The following is an 18,124-nucleotide window of genomic DNA, read 5'->3' as shown; positions in this document are numbered from 1 at the left end:
ATGATTGTATGATGACATTAAGGTGGTGTTAAAAATTCTCGCACAGCCTAACACATTTTATAGCAAATTTTCTCACTATGTCACTTTTCCTTGTACTTTTTTCAGAGATAAGCAGGAAAGTGATCTAAAAGCCTTCATTATGCATGGGATGGCTGTAGCACATGCCTTAGGATGGATGGGTGGTGAAACAAGCTTGATTTGTTGTCATAAGATTATTTTGGAAACTTGGTTTTGGTGGGTGTCCCTCCCCCCCAATTAACTTACTTTCCAAATCAATAGTGTATTCTATATCCATTATGTCTTCTTTGGTAACTAATGGTTTCTTCATGCCTTGTAAGTTTGCTTTAAAAAGTTAGCATGTGCCTTTAATAGCACAGGAATTTACCGTATTTACTCAAATGTATTGCACACCTTTTTGGCCAAATTGTGTTGCAAAAATTAGAGTGTGCATTAGATTTGATGGTGCATTTACATTCGCCAGCAAAAAACTTTTTTGGTTTCAGGGTTTTGAAATTTGAGGTGTGAATTAGATTTGATGATGCATTAGATTCATGTAAATACAGTAATTTGGGTAGCATCTTATGTTGCAGCTGCACAGTTCCTTTGGTTGCATATTCACCCATATGGGATGAAAAAGAACAATCTCTTTAAGACATTTTGCTTGTCATCTTCATACTGAATATTCACTGTGAAGCTATTTTATTCGTCTAGCTTTTGCATAAATCCTCCACGGTTTCTCTAGTCAACCTGTTGCATTTCTGAATTGGTCTTACAGTTAGCTTTACCTCAAGTTCAAAATCTAATGCCATCTGCGTATTGTGTGAAAATTTTGACATAACCTGACTTTCTCCTGATATTGAAATGACACTTTCTTTTAGATTGAATTCTGCACCTTCAGTTTTCTTAAGATAATAGTTTACGATATAATCAGGGAACTGTTGATCTGCTTCTTTAAGGTGTATTTCCCTACCCCCGGGCATTTGTTACTAATTTTCTGATATGATTTCTTTATTTAAATACATGTGCAGATACCAAAAACAGCATATTTATACTTGCCTTGTTTTTGTGTTATATGCAATAACTTGGCTAATTAGGATTTAAATATTTATCAAGCTAAGTGGTGTGTGAGAGAAGAATCCACAATGTTTAATAAAGATTTTTAGTTTGGGGCTTGGTGTGGAGGTGTAACTTTGAACCTTAAGGTTCACCAACACTTTGAAAATAAATAAGGGGATTTTTTTTCACATTCTGCTAGTGCTTTCCCTTTTTAGTTAATAATTTAGAGACCTCAAGTGCAAGAGATAGGTTAAAAGCAAACATGCTGGAGGATGCTTGACCAAGTTTTGCTTGCTCAGCAGAAACTGTCTTTGAGATCATGTCAAGGATCTGCGTGCTTTGGGAAGGGTTAAAAGGAACTCATAAATACATTTTGCTGTTGTTTTCAGGTGTTCCAACGCCAAGTCCAGAAATCCTTCGTCATACCTTAAACATGCTGGTACGGGAGAGGAAAATATACCCAACGCCAGATGGCTACTTCATTGTGACCCCACAGACTTATTTTATAACACCATCCCTTATTAGAACTAACAGTAAATGGTACCATCTGGATGAGAGGATACCTGACAGGTCTCAGTGTACCTCTCCACAGCAAGGAACTATAACGCCTTCCACCTCGGGCTGCGTCAGAGACCGAACATTACCCAAAAACCACTGCGACTCCTGCCATTGTTGTAGAGAAGACATGCACAGCATGCATGCCTCCACTCTACAGAGGAAATCGGCAAAAGACTGCAAGGACTCCTACTGCCCCCCTTCCATGTGCCAGGTGCCACCCACTGAAAAAAGTAAAAGTACTGTAAATTTTTCGTATAAAACAGAGACACTTACAAAGCCTAAGGATGGAGAAAAGCAGTCTAAGAAATTTGGGCTAAAATTGTTTCGACTAAGCTTCAAAAAGGACAAGACAAAACAGCTGGCCAACTTTTCTGCCCAGTTTCCTCCAGAAGAATGGCCTTTGAGGGATGAAGATACCCCTACCACTATACCTAGGGAGGTAGAGATGGAGATTATTAGGCGTATTAACCCAGATCTAACTGTGGAAAATGTCATGAGGCACACTGCACTAATGAAGAAACTTGAAGAAGAAAAAGCTCAACGAAGCAAAGCTGGATCTTCAGCTCACCATAGTGGGAGAAGCAAAAAGAGTAGAAGTCATAGGAAGTCTCATGGGAAATCTCGGTCACATAGCAAAACTCGGGTCTCTAAAGGAGATCCTTCAGAGGGTTCCCATTTGGACGTTCCGGGTGAAAGAGAGTATGATTTCTATGATCCCCTCACAAGGTCCCCACGGGAAGGCTGTTTCATAATAGAACACAAGAGGGACAATTTTATTATGCACAGCAGCCCTAACGTTCTTGAATCTCACTTTCCTATGACACCTGAATGGGATGTATCTGGTGAACTAGCCAAAAGGAGAACTGAAATGCCTTTTCCTGAACCTTCAAGGGGAAGCTCCCATTCTAAGGTCCACCGAAGCCACAGCCATACGCAGGACCGAAGATCAAGGAATGAGAGGTCTAATAAAGCCAAGGAGCGGTCTCGATCGATGGATAACTCCAAAGGACCTCTGGGTGCTCCTTCTTTAGGTACACCTGAAGACATAGCTGAAGCTTGCAGTCAAGATGACCAAACAACCAGCCAAACGTACATTGACGATAGCACCTTAAGGCCTTCTCAATCACTCAGTCATCAAAGGGCTCTTATGTCATCTGTAAACTACAAAGAAGTAGTTAAACCTGAAAAGACTGGTGGCAATGCAGAAACTCCCATTTCCTGTAGCCTCTTGGAACAAAGCAAGCCAGCCGAGAATTTGCCCCCGTACAATGAGCTCAACTCCTGTACAATGAAATCAGCAATTGATGATTATTTTCAGTGTAACACTTCTAGTGAAACTGTACTTACTGCTCCTTCACCTTTGGGGAAAAATAAAGAAGACCACGACACAGTGATTTTGACAGAAAGCGTTAAAAAAGTGTCTCCCTCGGAAAGGCAGTCTCAGCACATAGCCAGAGAGCCTGGGGTGCACAAAGAGGAGTCGCCTAAAGGGCCAAACAGCAGTGGTGGACCAGTTGCAACTAGCCAAACCCCTGAAGTGATTGCAAATGGCCGACTGGTTCAACACCACAACACGGAATCTAGTAGCCTTGATAAGAGGAAAGAAATATTTAGTAAAGACACACTTTTTAAGCCTCTCCACAGTACTCTGTCTGTGAACAGTTTTCACAAGCCTAGTGTGCCACTACTAAAACCTCATCAAAAGACACCTTCTGATGCATTGCCAGGCAGATGCGACAAACTCGAGCAAGCTATGGTAACCTCAGTAACACAAGTCATACCTGTTTCACAGAGACAGCAAGAAACAGCCGGGAACCAAGAGGCATCCTTTGACTATTACAACGTATCGGATGATGACGATTCTGACGAAGGGACCAATAAGAACACTGAAGAAGAAAAGAACCGGGATGATGTGGGCACTATGCAGTGGCTTCTTGAGCGGGAAAAAGAAAGAGACCTGCAAAGAAAGTTTGAGAAGAATCTGACTCTCCTTGCTCCAAAGGAAACGGAAAACAGCAACAACCAGAGAGCCACACACTCAGCAAGACTGGACAGCATGGACAGCAGCAGCATCACCGTCGATAGTGGGTTCAATTCGCCACGGTAAGAGCTTAACATTCATTTACCAAAACCTGTAATATTTTAATCTTAAATTATCGTGTCCTACATAAGTATTAAGTATTACGAGGCTGGGCTATTATTCGATGATAGCATTTTATTGCATGTTTTCTCTGCTAACTTTATGCTGGCTGGTTGGTTACTCTTCCCAAGTTAGGAAGCCACCAGACATTTGTGAGGTTGTTTACATAACTGGGGATAATTGTGATTGTTTCAGAGGATGACTAGGTCAGTATTGTTCTGCTAAATAATCAACCTTTAAGCTAACAAAGTTAACCAAACTCTTTCTGAATGAACTCCATCACCGTACCGTCAAGTGGGAAAGGAAGCTTTTATCAGCTGAAAAGGGAGAGCATGAACCCAACAGAGCCAAGCTCTGCTTATACTTTTCCTTAAGCTTTGGCAAAAATTGATGTGATACAGATACTCAAACATGGTGCAGCTGTGTGGTGAAATTCTTGCCTATATGGATTATCTGCCTAGGTTTATGTACTCGAGCATAGAAGGGATCCTATAGGATTGCAGAGTCAAGGCATTCTTTTTTTATTGCAATGAATAGTGAACCCTACCAATCTCTGCACACTTCTGGTAATGACTGCAATAGTCTTTATATTATCAGTTATCCTGAAATGAAGACAAAAAGTAGTGAGTGACCAATGTTGGAAGGACAACTCATTGGGGAAAATGCCTGTGGAGCCCACGGTTGCTTCCTCTAGCAGTGCTAGACTAGATTTGTGTCCTCTGAGGCCAGAGAGCAGGATGAAAAGAGAGCATGATCTCAACAAGATCAGGTTCCTCCCACACTGTTTCTTAATCTAAGGCAAGAAGTTGTACAGATAGTCAGATCTGGTGATCAGACTGTAGGCTGTGACATTTTTCCTACGCAGAAATGGTCTTCTGTCGGAAATTTGTCATGCATGAAATAGCACTGTTAGCTCGATCTTGGTGCTCTTTGGCTCTGGAAAGAGAGCTTGCTTTTCTCACAGCTGCTGCTTCTTGCTGTTATCTCAGGGCGCCTGTGCCTAGAAGGCTCTAATTACGGGTTTCTCTGAGCTTCTGTAGACCTTGCTGTTGTCTTTGTTTTCTGGTCAGCTCCCACAGAGCTCTGTTGTTGCTTCTCAAATTGGCCTATTTTCTACTGGGTTTATAGCTCTTGGAGACCAGACAAAGACGAGGATGGTATTATTGCACATGTTTTGTTAAAAGTAAATTGCTTCTATCAAACTACCTGCATCTTTTACTGTTGCACTAGGCCTGAGGAAAAGATGCAAAGCTTTCTGTGTGGTGATGGCTGCCTTTTCCGGGGTATGTGTGGAGGTGCAATTTTATTTGACTATTTCAACCAAGCCTTTTTTTAAATGTCAGTTTTATTGACATGTTATTCATATCATTATGAATGTAAAAGGCAGGCTTTGTTTCTGTCCTGTAGGTTCTGTAATCTAATCTCTCTGCCTCTGTAGCTCAGAGGGAGAGCATTTGCCTTGGAGGCAGAAGATCTTAGGTTCAGTTCTTGGCATCTCCAGGTTGAGCTGGGAGCATCTCCTGTCTGAAACCCTGGATAGCCACTGCAAGTCAGTGTCAGCAAACCTGTCACAGATGGTTCAATATTCCAACTCAATATCAGGTAGCTTCCTGTATTGCTTCACTCATAGACAGAACCTTTTTAACCCCTTCTTTTTATTTTCTTTATTCTTCACTGGCTCAAGGAAGAATTTAGTGACTGTTTTCCAAATCTCCGTGTATTACTACCCTGCAAAATGCCACTCAACAGGATTTTCAAAGTAACGGTTGAGGTGGATTTCTTTGCACTTGCGCTTTCCCTCTGTATGTGTGGGACAGGGGTTTTAGTCTGTTGATGACTATGGTTCTCTTCAGATTATTCTCCATGGATTAGACAGAGTGCATTCCTTGCTCTTAAATATAACCCATAATTTACTGTAACAACAAAATCAGCAAACTAGGGTTAGTAATTGCCCTCTAAACCAGGATCAGAAACCACGGCTTGAAGTGGATTTCTGATGCTGGATTGGAGAACAGTCCTATCTTGCCAGTTCACAAGTCACACAGCAAAGCAAATTAGGGGTCATGCGAAGCAGGAAATGAAAAGAGAAGCCTCAGAGGAAACAAACCAGGATTTGGAGGATCACCTGAATTGATTAATACCTCTGGAAGAACTGCTTATATGAATGTGGATTTAAATTTCTTCTGCAGTTTCCTACATTTCCCTCCATATAGCACTGTAGTCAGCTATCCATTTGTATAGTTTCATACACTTTTTATTTGTATGATGACATTTAGCAAAAGTTACAATCTAATTTTGGTGCAGATAAAAATCAGAAAATACAGTGGTACCTCGGTTTTCGAGCGCCTTGAAAGCCAAACGTTTTGGTTTTCGAACACTGAAAACCCAGAAGTAATTGCTTCCATTTTCAAACGCACCTCATATGTCAAACAGCTTCCGCTGCATTCCCCCCCCCCAATTTTCTCCATTGACTTGGCAGCCAGCCCTTTGCACCTTGGTTATCGAACATTTCGGAAGTCGAACGGTCTTCCAGAACGGATTACGTTCAGCAACCTAGGTACCACTGTATATACACTACTGGTGCATATATATCTTAACATTTTTTATTTGTTACTTATGCAGTTTCTGCATATAAAGAGCTATATTGCATTCACTCAAAAGTAAACATAATTTGTTCCTATTTTGAGAGAATGGACAGTTGGCCTAGGACATGAACCCATCTGTCCAACTAGAACATCTATGCTAATATTGTCAAGGAACTGGGATGGAGGGGAGGAATAAGCATGTTTTCTCTGCTTCCTTCAATTCTTCCAGGTTGCTACCACATGGTTTTTTAGATTTTTATATTGCTGAAGCTCCCTTTCAGTGATTCTTACATTGGCTGCCATACTCCTAGAATGGAAGGTAATATAAGAAGGTAATTCACAGGAAACAACCCAGCTGGGTGTTACAGCCTTTTGTGACCTATATAACATGCTATACGTTTTAACTTTGAGGGCAAGAAGTGGAAAGGATCAAAACAGCTGGTGTGGAAGATGTCTAAGGAGAAGATAGCAAATACCTTTAATTTAATTTGTGGGTTAAAAATATTTATAATTTTTCTTACTTCCTTGAAGTTTGTGTTTGGGAAATTTTATATGAAAATTGTTAACGCCAATGGCAATAACAATAACTGCTGCTGATAATAAAGTGCTCTACTTGCGGTTGGTTACCCTTGAAAAGTGTTCTGAAACTGCAACTGCTGCAAAATGCTGTAGCCAGGTTGCTGACAGGTGCTCGATATTTTGATTCTGTCATGCCAGTTTTGTGTGATCTGTACACTGTTTACTGGTGTGTTTCTGGCCCCAATTCAGGGTGCTGGTGATGACCTTTTGAGCCCTGATTACCTTGAGAACTGCCTTTTTCTGCACATTTCTCCCAACATTGCCAGTCATTTATGCAAAGCCCTACTCTACATCCTTCAATCCCAGGAAGCAGGACTAGCAGTAACTACGATTTGGGCCTTTTCCCTCCTGTGCAACACATGTAGAATGCCAGCTTAGATGTGTTAGGTCTACGCTATTTTGTATTTGTGGCTGGTAAAAATATTAATTAATTTAAAAGATTGTTCTCTCTTTGCTGATTTATCTTTGTCTTAATTTTAGTGGGATTTTAATTCTTGTTATTCTTTTTATTTATTTTTACATTGATACCAATATTTATTTTACTGGGGATTTTATATATTTTGTTCTTTGAGTTTATAAGTGAGGTATAATTTTTTTTAGAGTTATACAATCAACAACTCTGTTCAACAACATTTGTTAGTGATGGTGCTGTGAGCTCCTACCAATAGTCCATAATGCTGTATCTCCCCTATATATTCAGTGAGAAGTGTGCCTTGGGTGTTCATTCTTACTGTTTTATTACCAATGTGATATTTCCACCACGATCACTCTCTAGTTGAAATGCCACTGCAGAATGATGGCATTTCAGGAATTGGCTGGCTATAACAGTCTATTTGTGGCAGAGCAATTGGGTTATCTGGGAAAGATTTACCACAAGCTGAACAATATGGCTTCATATGAGATATTAATGGCCTAAAAATGAACTTGGAATTGAGGTAGGAATTGATTAGTTTGATTATTTAATTTCTGTGCCACTTAATATACTAAAAATATATCTTAGGTGGTATACAGAAAACTGAAGCAACAACAGACAACTTAAAATATTTCAAAAATACACAGTTACATACAAAAATGTTACATTAATATAAATATATATACAGTGGAACCTTGGTTCTCGAACTTAATCCGTTCCGGAAGTCCGTTTGACTCCCAAAATGTTTGGAAACCAAGACACGGCTTCTGATTGGCACAGTCGCCCTGGAAACAATAGCCAACAGCTGCATTGGACACTCGACTTGAAAAACGTTTGGAAACCAGAACACTTACTTCCGGGTTTTTGGCGTTCGGGAGCCAATTTGTTCGTCATCTAAGCCATTTGAGAACCAAGGTTCCATTGTATATAAATCAATATCAGTTCATTTGCCTTTTGACTCACCCTTCCTCTCAGCCTCTGGGTTCTCACCCAGGGTCTAAACAAACACTCAATTCACCCACAACAAGAGGAGCTCATGTAAATAGCGGACATCACCCTAATCTTTCACTCTAGACTTGCTTTTTATGGGCAGGCCCAAGGTGAAAGGCACTTCCCATTGAGCCGCACTCTCTACACCAATTTCTAGGTACAGCAGGTTTGATGGGTTCCCCAGGGGGGTCTAGAGGATGGGAAGTGGGAACCTCTCCACTCACAGCTCTTTCTTCACACTATGAAAAATAAAAGAGCCAACCTGCTGTTCTTAACATTAACATGAATGATACTTAACTATAACAGACAAAAGTGAATGTTGCTTTACACAGAAGGAAAAAAGGGAGGGTAACAGAAGGGAAAAGTAAAGTAATTCAGAAGCAAACTTATTACAATTGTCTTGTAGGTTCATGCATGCACATCATTCTTCTTTGCCCCTGCCCTGGGAGAGCCAAGCATCACTTGCTGTACCTGTAGTTACTACCTGCCATCTACTACTGATGATGTTTTTGATACACAAAGGAATATTGGTAACATGCCTAGGCCCACACATATTTTAGGCAGGGATAAGGTCAGTCTTTTGTCATGGTTGCATGATAAAATTATGGAAAAGGTGTCATGCTGACAGCATGATATATATTAGAAATTATTTTTAAAGGCTTTTCAGATTTATCCTGAAATGTTCTGTATGCTACATAAGGAGCAGTAAGTGCCTGTGCTCAGTGGAGCCTGTGATACAGCAGTAATTCTTATATCTTAGTTCAGTCATGCAGCCACATGTCTGGTCCAGGGTAACCCTGTTCTTGAGTGCACCAGTCTGGAATAGAAAGGTGCTACATTTCACCTGCAATAAGGATATATTGTTTGCCTCACTTGAACAGCAATTGACAATATCTGCACCTTGACATGGGCTCAGTATTAAGGACTTATTAAATCTTGCATAAAGTATTGAAATTATTAATTATAACATATACTAATATTCAGTGTTGAAGAATTTTGATCTGCTTAGCTCCATAACATGTTTCCTGTGTTTCTAAGGGTTAAAAAAAAACCACTGGAATTAACTCCTAAATTGTCTTTGGAAGGAGGAATGTGCACTCAGCAAAGGACATGTGTATATTTTGCACCAAAAGTGAAACAAGGCCACCAAGTTTTGCACCAAAAAGGCTGGATTCTGCAGCTAGATTCTGTTGTGCCAGTCAACTAAATAATGTGCAGTTACTTTATTTAATTCTGCTTCTGCTCTTAAGGAGGGGCAAAAGGCTCCACCGGACAATGAAATGATGACTATGGAGCCTTATTATGGCTTCTCAGCAGACATCGTTTATGTACTTTCAAACCTACCTTTGCAGGCATAAGGGCCAGAAACCTATTTTTCCAAAAACAGAAAGCTGAGATGTAATTCCAAGTACAGATTGTGATGGGTTTTCAGCACATGGGTGGAATTTACAGCTTGCACAGACCTGAATATATTGGCCAGGTTGCACATAATGGTAAAGCAAACTACTGTATGGCTTACTGGGACTGTGCAAATGTGTGGACTCCCAGAGAGAAGCTTGCATCCTCTTTGCTCCTCCGCAGTCCTTTTTTTACTCCTCCACTGATGTTGTCTGAACCAGGGCTCACGGTTAATCTCTTTCCTCACTAGAACCATGAACTGAACCCAAGGTTTGTTCTTGACTATAGGTTGCAGCTACCTGAATCATGAGTTCAGATGACATGCAAAGCCATACCATGGCTTGGCTTAAGCACATCACAAGAGTTAAAAAGACAGAGGATGCGAAAAGCAACTGTGAGCTCTTCTCCAGGAGTCTGCATGTTTACACAGCTCTGATAAGCTATAATTTGACTTTCTGTGATGTGGAAGCATCTGAGCCCAGAATTTTGGTTTGTCAGTCAACAACAAACTTGGCTTGAGTCTGGCTAGAGAGTCTGGTTTTTTAAGAAGGAAACAATCCATAATCGGACATCACACTAAGCTGCTTTTTTTTTAACCCACTGATGTCCGGGCAAGAGAGAAGTAGGAGCGATTGGGCTTGTGCACAGTATGGTTTATTAAACTAGAGTCCTTGGCTTACTGTTAAAATGCAAAAGTAGGAATTCCTTTATATAACCTTCTGTGTTATATTTTCTTGCAGGCAAGTAGATGGATATATGTACAACTGTTATATGTGTGTTTGTTTCCCCCCCTTCTCTCTCTAGTACTCGTGAGAGCTTAGCTTCCAACACGTCAAGCATTGTTGAAAGCAACAGGCGCCAGAACCCAGCTCTCAGTCCTGCACATGGTGGTGCAGGTCCAGTGTTCAGCTTCCGTGCAACTGCTGACCCGCCAACAAGCGAAACTGAAAAACTGCAGAAACCTGCTAATTGCCTGCAAGCTTCTGTTACAAGTGTTTGATAGTGCTTCTGCCTCAGATCTTCTGTCTCATCCTATAAAGCAAAGTTTACGACACTGGGACTGATGTTTACGTCTTTTGGAGGGGGGAGGAAAAACCAGGCATCTCAACCGCACAGTTTTTGTGTCTACCTAAACTGTGTTGCTACATAGGCTAGGGACAACAAAGAAATCTTTATTTCAAGGTATTGCTTTTCACATTTTGCGGCTCTGTAGCAAGAGAATAGCAGTAGGGATAATATGTACACTTTTGCTTCACTTAATCGTAACTGAGCACATATATGAAAGTCTAGACACTGTAAGTGTAACCTGCATTTTCAATGTCATGCAGTTGCCAACTTCATTTTAAAATGCCACAGATATGTGATGCCCCCTACCACTGGTTAAACTATTTGCCACAGAGATGGTTCTTTTCCTTTATAAACTGAGCCTTCGTTGAAAGTAAACAGCTAAGGGTCACCTTGAGGGAAAACAATGCGAAATGATTCTAGGAAAGACCTCAGCTCTACCTGTGAATTATTTATACATCTGTCATTTTCACTGTGAGTCTTCATGACATGATCTTGCAAGAATCCATAGCAAAAGTAAGTCAAAAGAGGTCGTGTTTTTGGGAAGAGGTGGGAAATAATGGAGATGTTATCTATTTTTACTTTGATTTTTTTAAAGTATGAGATGTTTACCTAAAACTTATTTCTTAATTTCCCCTAGTTGAAAGCAGGGATATAAGACTTTGAATTGAAAGTGAGGAAGGAGAAACCTAACTTTGATTGAGGCACATCACTAAGTGATAGAAGAGGTAACAGGTGTTTTTGGTTTTTAAAAATATAAAAGGCAGGTAAAGTGATCACTTTTTAAATGTGTCACTCCAGTTGTTACCCCAAATTATTATTATTATTATCAAAGTAATTTGTTAGAAGAAGAAGAAAAGAAGAAGGAGAAGAAGAAGAAGAAGAAGAAGAAGAAGAAGAAGAAGAAGAAGAAAGCTCTTTGTGATACAAATGATGAATTATGGCCTGAAGGGTTGATTTCTTTCTATGGAAGGACATATTATATTTTTATTTTATGTAGCTTTTAGAGTGCCTAAATTAGGCTATTGAAACTAGCATACACTGTAGAGAAAAGATTTAGAGACTAATAAACTTCAGGCCTTTTATTGAATTACATTTCTTTGTGAGTAAACATTGTATGGAAATACTTAGTTTTAAAATAATCATGAGTTTTAAATGTGTCCAGGTGGATCACTGATGAAGAGAGAGATTATTTGTTTGATCTGAGAAAATGAGATATTCATTGATGTACTCAAAAGATTGCTAAGTTTTTCATCAACAAAGGTTAGTTCAATAAAAGACATCTCGTTACCTCTTTTGTGAGTCTCACAAAGTTGATAGCAGAAGTTCTGTATCCACAGGTTTATTATATCTAATGTGTATGTCCTGAAATTGCAAATCCAAAGTAATTATTTTTTAAGAAAAGTATTCTAGATTAATGTTTAGAGAGATCTGCAATTTCAAGAGTAAACTTGAAAAGCATAAAGGGCCAAATTCTGCTGTCTGTTATTTATGCAACCCAGTACTGCATAAATTTTGTTTTCAAACAATCATAATGGTGGTACAAGTAGAATAATAAAATACAACAAGAAAGATCAGAAGCAGTGTAAATTGTTGTATGGATTGACATTTACACTACAGGTATCTGTCTTTTCTTGATATCCAGGTGATATAACCAAGCATACCATTAAAGACGGTATTTTCATCAGGTACTGGTGATGATTTGTATAACCTGTTCAAGCTTCACTTGTGTTCTGTGTTGTCTTCTGAAAGTGCACTCTTACCTTAAACAGTTTTAAACAGCTTTCAGGTGCTTATTAAATAGCTTTACAAACACTGGGCACAATTGGTTGCAGTTTACACCGGGGTAAATCAGTCCATTGCAAATCCAGGGCACTCTGGTACATATGCACGGACTCAGATGTGTGTTTAGTACTGAACAAACTGGAGCTCTTCCTTTAACTTTAGTGTTAGGAAATGTTCCATGAGCCTTCTGGGTCCTGAGAAGCTTTGAGTTGTAGCCCTGCTATCTGGAACAACCAGTGAAGAATCAGGCCTAGATACTTGCTTTATTATCATATATACATTCTATTTGCTACAAGTAGTGAGATGGCTCAGTGCATATAATGGAGATTATTATGCTGCTTGGTTGGTTAGTTACTTGGCCTCCTGCCTTATAAATACCTTTGAAGCTATGGTATAATAACCTAGAAATGCATTGCCTGACAAATCTCATTCCTTACATAGGTAACTGGGAATATTTAATACACGCAGATTCCAGAGTTACTAGGTTTTGGGGAGGAAATTGCTATAACACTATACAGTAGCAATGTGTGTGGGGGTTTTTTGGAGACATGCTCTTATATTTATAGTATGCATCAATTCACTACAATTGCTGGAATGATATCAGAATTCATAACAAAGTAAAAATTAAAATGCGCTATAAAAATGTGAATGAGGAAGATATTACCATGTATGGGAAATATGCTTCCATTAGTTAAGATTATTGAAATGGATACATTAAGCAGTTATGCAAAAGACATCATTCCAGTGTTTTAACAATAAATTCTCCCTCGGTTGACATTTAAAGGTCCCCAAAACAAGCTTTTAAAAGGTCCTGTTAATATTGGCTTGGCTATTGGCCATTAATATGTTTGTGGCATTTTATTAGCATTAATGTGACTCTCGGAACATGTTATATAAATGAAACTTACAAAAAGAAACATTCTTAATGTGCATTCTTTTTAAAAAGAAATATAAAGGAAGCCCATTTTGAGATTATAGACATATACTCACAGGAGTGGAGCTTGAGTGTTTTTGTCACTGTTATCCTGTGATGAAAGCATGATGACGTTATATTGCATGGTTGATCATCTATCATCCTTCTAATGTATCAACTTAAAGGTTTACAGAACCAGAATGCGTTGAATCTCTATGTTGTGTTCAACTTTAAAGGGTCAACACAAATCTGTCGGCATTTTGCACACTTGATATGTATTATTATAATACAACATGTTACTTTTATGGTAAAATTCTTTTTTACACATATAACTACCTCCATGAATTTGATGAGATGCAGCAAGATGTCTTTTTTTTTTTAAGGGTATTGTTAAGAGCCACGTTTAAAACTTTATGAAGAAATAGGCCATAACGTTCTCTTGTGTGTCGGTGCTTGCATATGAAGTCATTTTTCATTGCCATGATTTCCTGTTACTGTATTCAATTGGCTTTTGGCTTTAGTAGTACGAGATTTTATACAAGGGTCATAGAATCTTTTAGATAAACAAAGGGGAGGGGGGCTCAAATTTGTCCTTTGTCTTTCCATTTCTGCTGAAGTTTCTACCTGGTAGAAAGTCTAGTGTTGCTTGTACTTTAGAAGCCTGTTAAATATATACAGTATGGAATATGATTGGCAGTTTGGGGCTTAGCAGAAGACACACTGCCTCCATTTAAACTCTGGGCCCTATTCTGCCTTCATTTATGGCAACATATCATGCCAGAGTTTAGCTTAAATCTTTGCATTATCTGCCTCCCAAGTGGGCCACTGGCGTAATACGCTCTCAGTTTTCTTAATCATGTGCATCTTGGGGGTTGAATACTACAGAGCCCAATATTTTTCACAATGAGATAAATAGTCTGAGATCCTAATATTAGTGTTAATAATAACAGAACCACCAAATAAGCCGTAGGAGTGTTTTTCCTTTAAACATACAGTAAAAAGAGCGAGGAACAGTTAAGGTATCTTCAGAAGCATCCTTTGCGAGGGTGGGGGTGCCAGAAATAAGTGCATTGAATGGCAGCTGCCCTTCAAAGCTATGATTTCTCTATAAATATGCTAGATATATTTTTAGGGGGTTGTTCAGCTAAATCTATGCCATTATCACTCACACAGAAATACAAAACAAGTTTGGAGGAGCATATTGTTACAGCCTTTTAACACCGTTAAAATAATACTGGCTTTATTTTAGTCAGGGCTATGAATGTTCTGTACCTGAAAAAAATAATCCCAATTCTACAGCAAAGTAATCCAGATTCCATACCAAGAAGAGCCATCTCCTGAGAAATAAATATGTTTTCCCTGCATCAGCTACCCATAGAAGAAGGAGAGGGAGGGAGAGATTCACGTAGGGTTGAAGCCACACTCATCCCAACCACTGGTATTCGTGTGCAGAGCCATTCTAAAAAAAAATAGATTTCCCCTTGTGTATTTTTGGGCCTCTGTTTGCAGAGATTCATGGGATGCTGATTCTCATGCAGGACCCAGATTCCAGTCCACACACGTGCTGTACTGTCACGGACACACAGAATAAATATAGTCCTGATTGTAATAGGCAGATTAGCATAAATAGCTGTGTGGTTGAAAAGCATTCTTACCTTCAGTAAATCACCAGCCATATCTGTCAAGTAGCAATTATTTTCCTCCCCGCTTTCTGGGGCAGGGGCAAAGTTTTGCTATAAAGAGCAGTTCATGAATGATTGGCAATGCACTGATACTGTACTTTTTCCTGAGAATCTCAAGCATTTTGCAAACTTTAACTAGTAGAAATAAACGCCATTGCAGTCAAATGACTTGTTTCCAGGTAAATGTAGCCAGGTTCCAAACCCTCTCAAATACAGGGTTTCCCTCATCCTACTTGTTTGACTGCATAGTAACAATGAACATTTGTTTAATATTTGAAATAAGTTCAGAGTTAACATTACAAAGTTAGTTTTTAAGCTGTCTAAGAAAAGAAACCGTTTTGGAGCCTTGAAGTGGCCCTTACTACAGTGCCAAAATGTTTTAACTTCCAGCAACATTCTCACTAGTGAAAAGGAACTAAAATTACTAAAATACATATTTTTGAACAAGGCTTTTCCAAATGTGAAATTGCTGAGTTCAGTAAAGTTTATATTCCTCTCTGCTCCTCCAAAGAATATTTCCAACTAATTTCGTTAACTTAAATAAATCACTTTTAAGTTATAATGTTACAGATGATAATTATCCCAATCTAGTTCTGCTTCCAAAATGTAATATTCCTCTTTACCCATTAGACAATCAAGGCATACTATCCTTTGCCTAACAGGTGACCATCGCAGCATCACTTTGAGAGAGAGCACACACAGAAACCAATTGCTAAGTGCAGGTTTCTCCTCTCTTGCAGCTGTCTTTCGAGCTTGCTCTGCTGGGTTTGGGCAATGGGATGAAATAAAAGTATAGTGAGATGTCACAGCCATGTTAGTCTTTTGCCGCATAAATGAAGAGTGTTCTGGTACCTTAAAGACTAATAAATGTATTGTGGCATCAGCTTTCATGGCCCACAGTTGTGGCCCACATGCACATTCCACAGAGCAGTTGTTACTCTTTAAGGGGACACAACACTGTTGCTGTTTTTTCATTCTAGTTCCACCTGTGCTCTCATTCGTGTGAAATTAGCAGAAAATACTTAAGCCTCTGTGCTTTAAATTCGTTTCAATATTTCAGTTTTAAGAACATGTCATGAAAATGGTCCCAGATCAGCCCAACGGGATGTGTGCATGGGAGGTGTTTTGTGACATGTATTCACAAAATATAGCATGAGAGGGATTGATTATCTGTTAAACTAAATGTGTAGTACAGCAGGCCTGTCGCTCACAATATTACAGTCTGCCTTGGATCTGCAAGGACATGGGGCTCAAATCTAAAGTGCCTGATAGGCTCAATACATGACTGCTGGTCCATCATTGTTCTGTTGGGGGTGAGTTAGATGGCTTCTTATACAGTATGGCCACAGCCTAAGTGGGACTATGATGGAAGCATTTGTAAGTATCCCATAATTCATAGAAAATACGGTGACAGTTCCAGCATCATGTGACTGAGAGGCAGAGGCCGTGTTAACCACTTTAGAAAAGTTTAAAATAACAGTAGCCTATGCAGCATATACAGTTAGTGGACAAGAATAGTTAATGATGAGAGAGAAGTTGTTTTAGTCCATCTAACAGTGGCAGAAGCAAAGTACTTTTGTTGGGAGATGGTTCCCAGGTCACAGTTTATCATAGAGCCTTTGTGTATCATATTCTGCAGCTGCCAGACTCCTATCATGCCAAGTATATGATGCATAAACACAAACTCACCAGAGTGCCTCCACTTTGAGTTGTTCTGCATCATAAAAGTACCCTAAGAAACATTAAGCAAACTGTTCTCTTCTCATTGACAAACTCTCTCTCACACACCCCTTGATGCTATTATTATTGTTCCATAATGATTCGCAACAATACTGTGATTAGAGGTTATAGACAGTTTAAAATACATCAGACACCCACCTGTGAGCATGAATGATAGGGCCCGTTGAATAATTGGCACAGATGTTAACTTCTATATGAACAGGAGACTTAGATTTAAAGGGATCATAATTCTGCAGGTAACCTGTGAGTGACTGAATGTGGTTGTTGCTTTAGGTTTAAATGAGTTAATAAATGCAAGTCGGACTTACTGTATGCTAGAAGGGAGTTTTGCAACCAAGACTGCCTTGTATAAATGTGTTTGCACTGAAAAAAAATTAAAATTACTTGGTCTCTGGTTGCTGTAAAGGTCATCCGAACTGGATGTTCTGTTTATATTGTATAGTATTTCATATGAAATAATACAGTTCATGAAATGTCTTCCCTTAACGTTACTGATTTATAACAGCACATTTGTGACATGGTTTTTATTGTGTCAGTGTACCATATTGTAAATGATGATAACTTGTCATGCTTAGTATAATAACTTAAAAGAAAAAAAAGGACAGGGATTTTTGTAAGTCTATATTTGAAAGTCCCTCCATATGGTAATATTGTGTTCATGTTGTTTATGTAGTGTTGTGTGAAATATCCATTTTGGATTGTGTTACTTTTTAAAATATTAAATAACATTTGGTTATATGTTACGTTTTCAAGTCTTTTTTATTTTATTTTGCAAATGCCACTGATGTGAGGAAAACGTGTATGCTAGTTGCGTTTTGTGTTTTCAGTCCATTTTATCATGTTCATGTTATACTTTTTCTGTGTTAGAAACTAAAATGTTTTTTGAGCATATGAAGCTGCCTTATAACATCCAATCACTGAGCCATCCGAACATCCACGAGTTTGCTGGGGGATAGTTGAGGTTTGTGGGGGAAGATTACCTCCTTAGAGTTTTATTTTTGCTTCTGCAAACCTTGTTGTCCCGCCCCCACCCCCAGCATGCTTGTACCTCACTTCTGTTTCTTCTTGGACCCATTCTGACTCCCATGTAGCTAGTACTCATCAACAGAGTTCATCATTAGAAGGAGTGATCAGTTAAATTTTGCTTACCACCACACACCCTGAGAAGGCTAACAGAATCATAGAGTTGGCTTATACCTCAAAGGTCAGTTAGTCCAATCT

General features: G+C 39.1%; 1 protein-coding gene across 5 annotated transcripts in view; it reads left to right on the top strand.

Moving 5' to 3' along the window:
* Positions 1-11,512, top strand: part of STOX2 (storkhead box 2) — a 126,096-nt gene extending 114,584 nt beyond the window's left edge. For 3 of the 5 annotated variants that reach the window (XM_033160899.1, XM_033160900.1, XM_033160901.1), the window contains exons 3-4: positions 1,446-3,717; positions 10,523-11,512. In XM_033160899.1, the coding sequence (XP_033016790.1) occupies positions 1,446-3,717; positions 10,523-10,718 (2,468 nt within the window). In that variant the 3' untranslated portion in view covers positions 10,719-11,512. The remainder of the gene's footprint in view (positions 1-1,445; positions 3,718-10,522) is intronic. The other 2 variants (XR_004427373.1, XR_004427372.1) reach the window with 2 other exon arrangements.
* Positions 11,513-18,124: the final 6,612 nt, after the last annotated feature.

This window comes from Lacerta agilis, chromosome 9 (assembly GCF_009819535.1).
Source record: "Lacerta agilis isolate rLacAgi1 chromosome 9, rLacAgi1.pri, whole genome shotgun sequence".
Classification (NCBI taxonomy): domain Eukaryota; kingdom Metazoa; phylum Chordata; class Lepidosauria; order Squamata; family Lacertidae; genus Lacerta; species Lacerta agilis.
The sequence above is the reverse complement of the archived record's forward strand: the minus strand, read 5'-3'. Positions and strand labels throughout refer to the sequence as shown.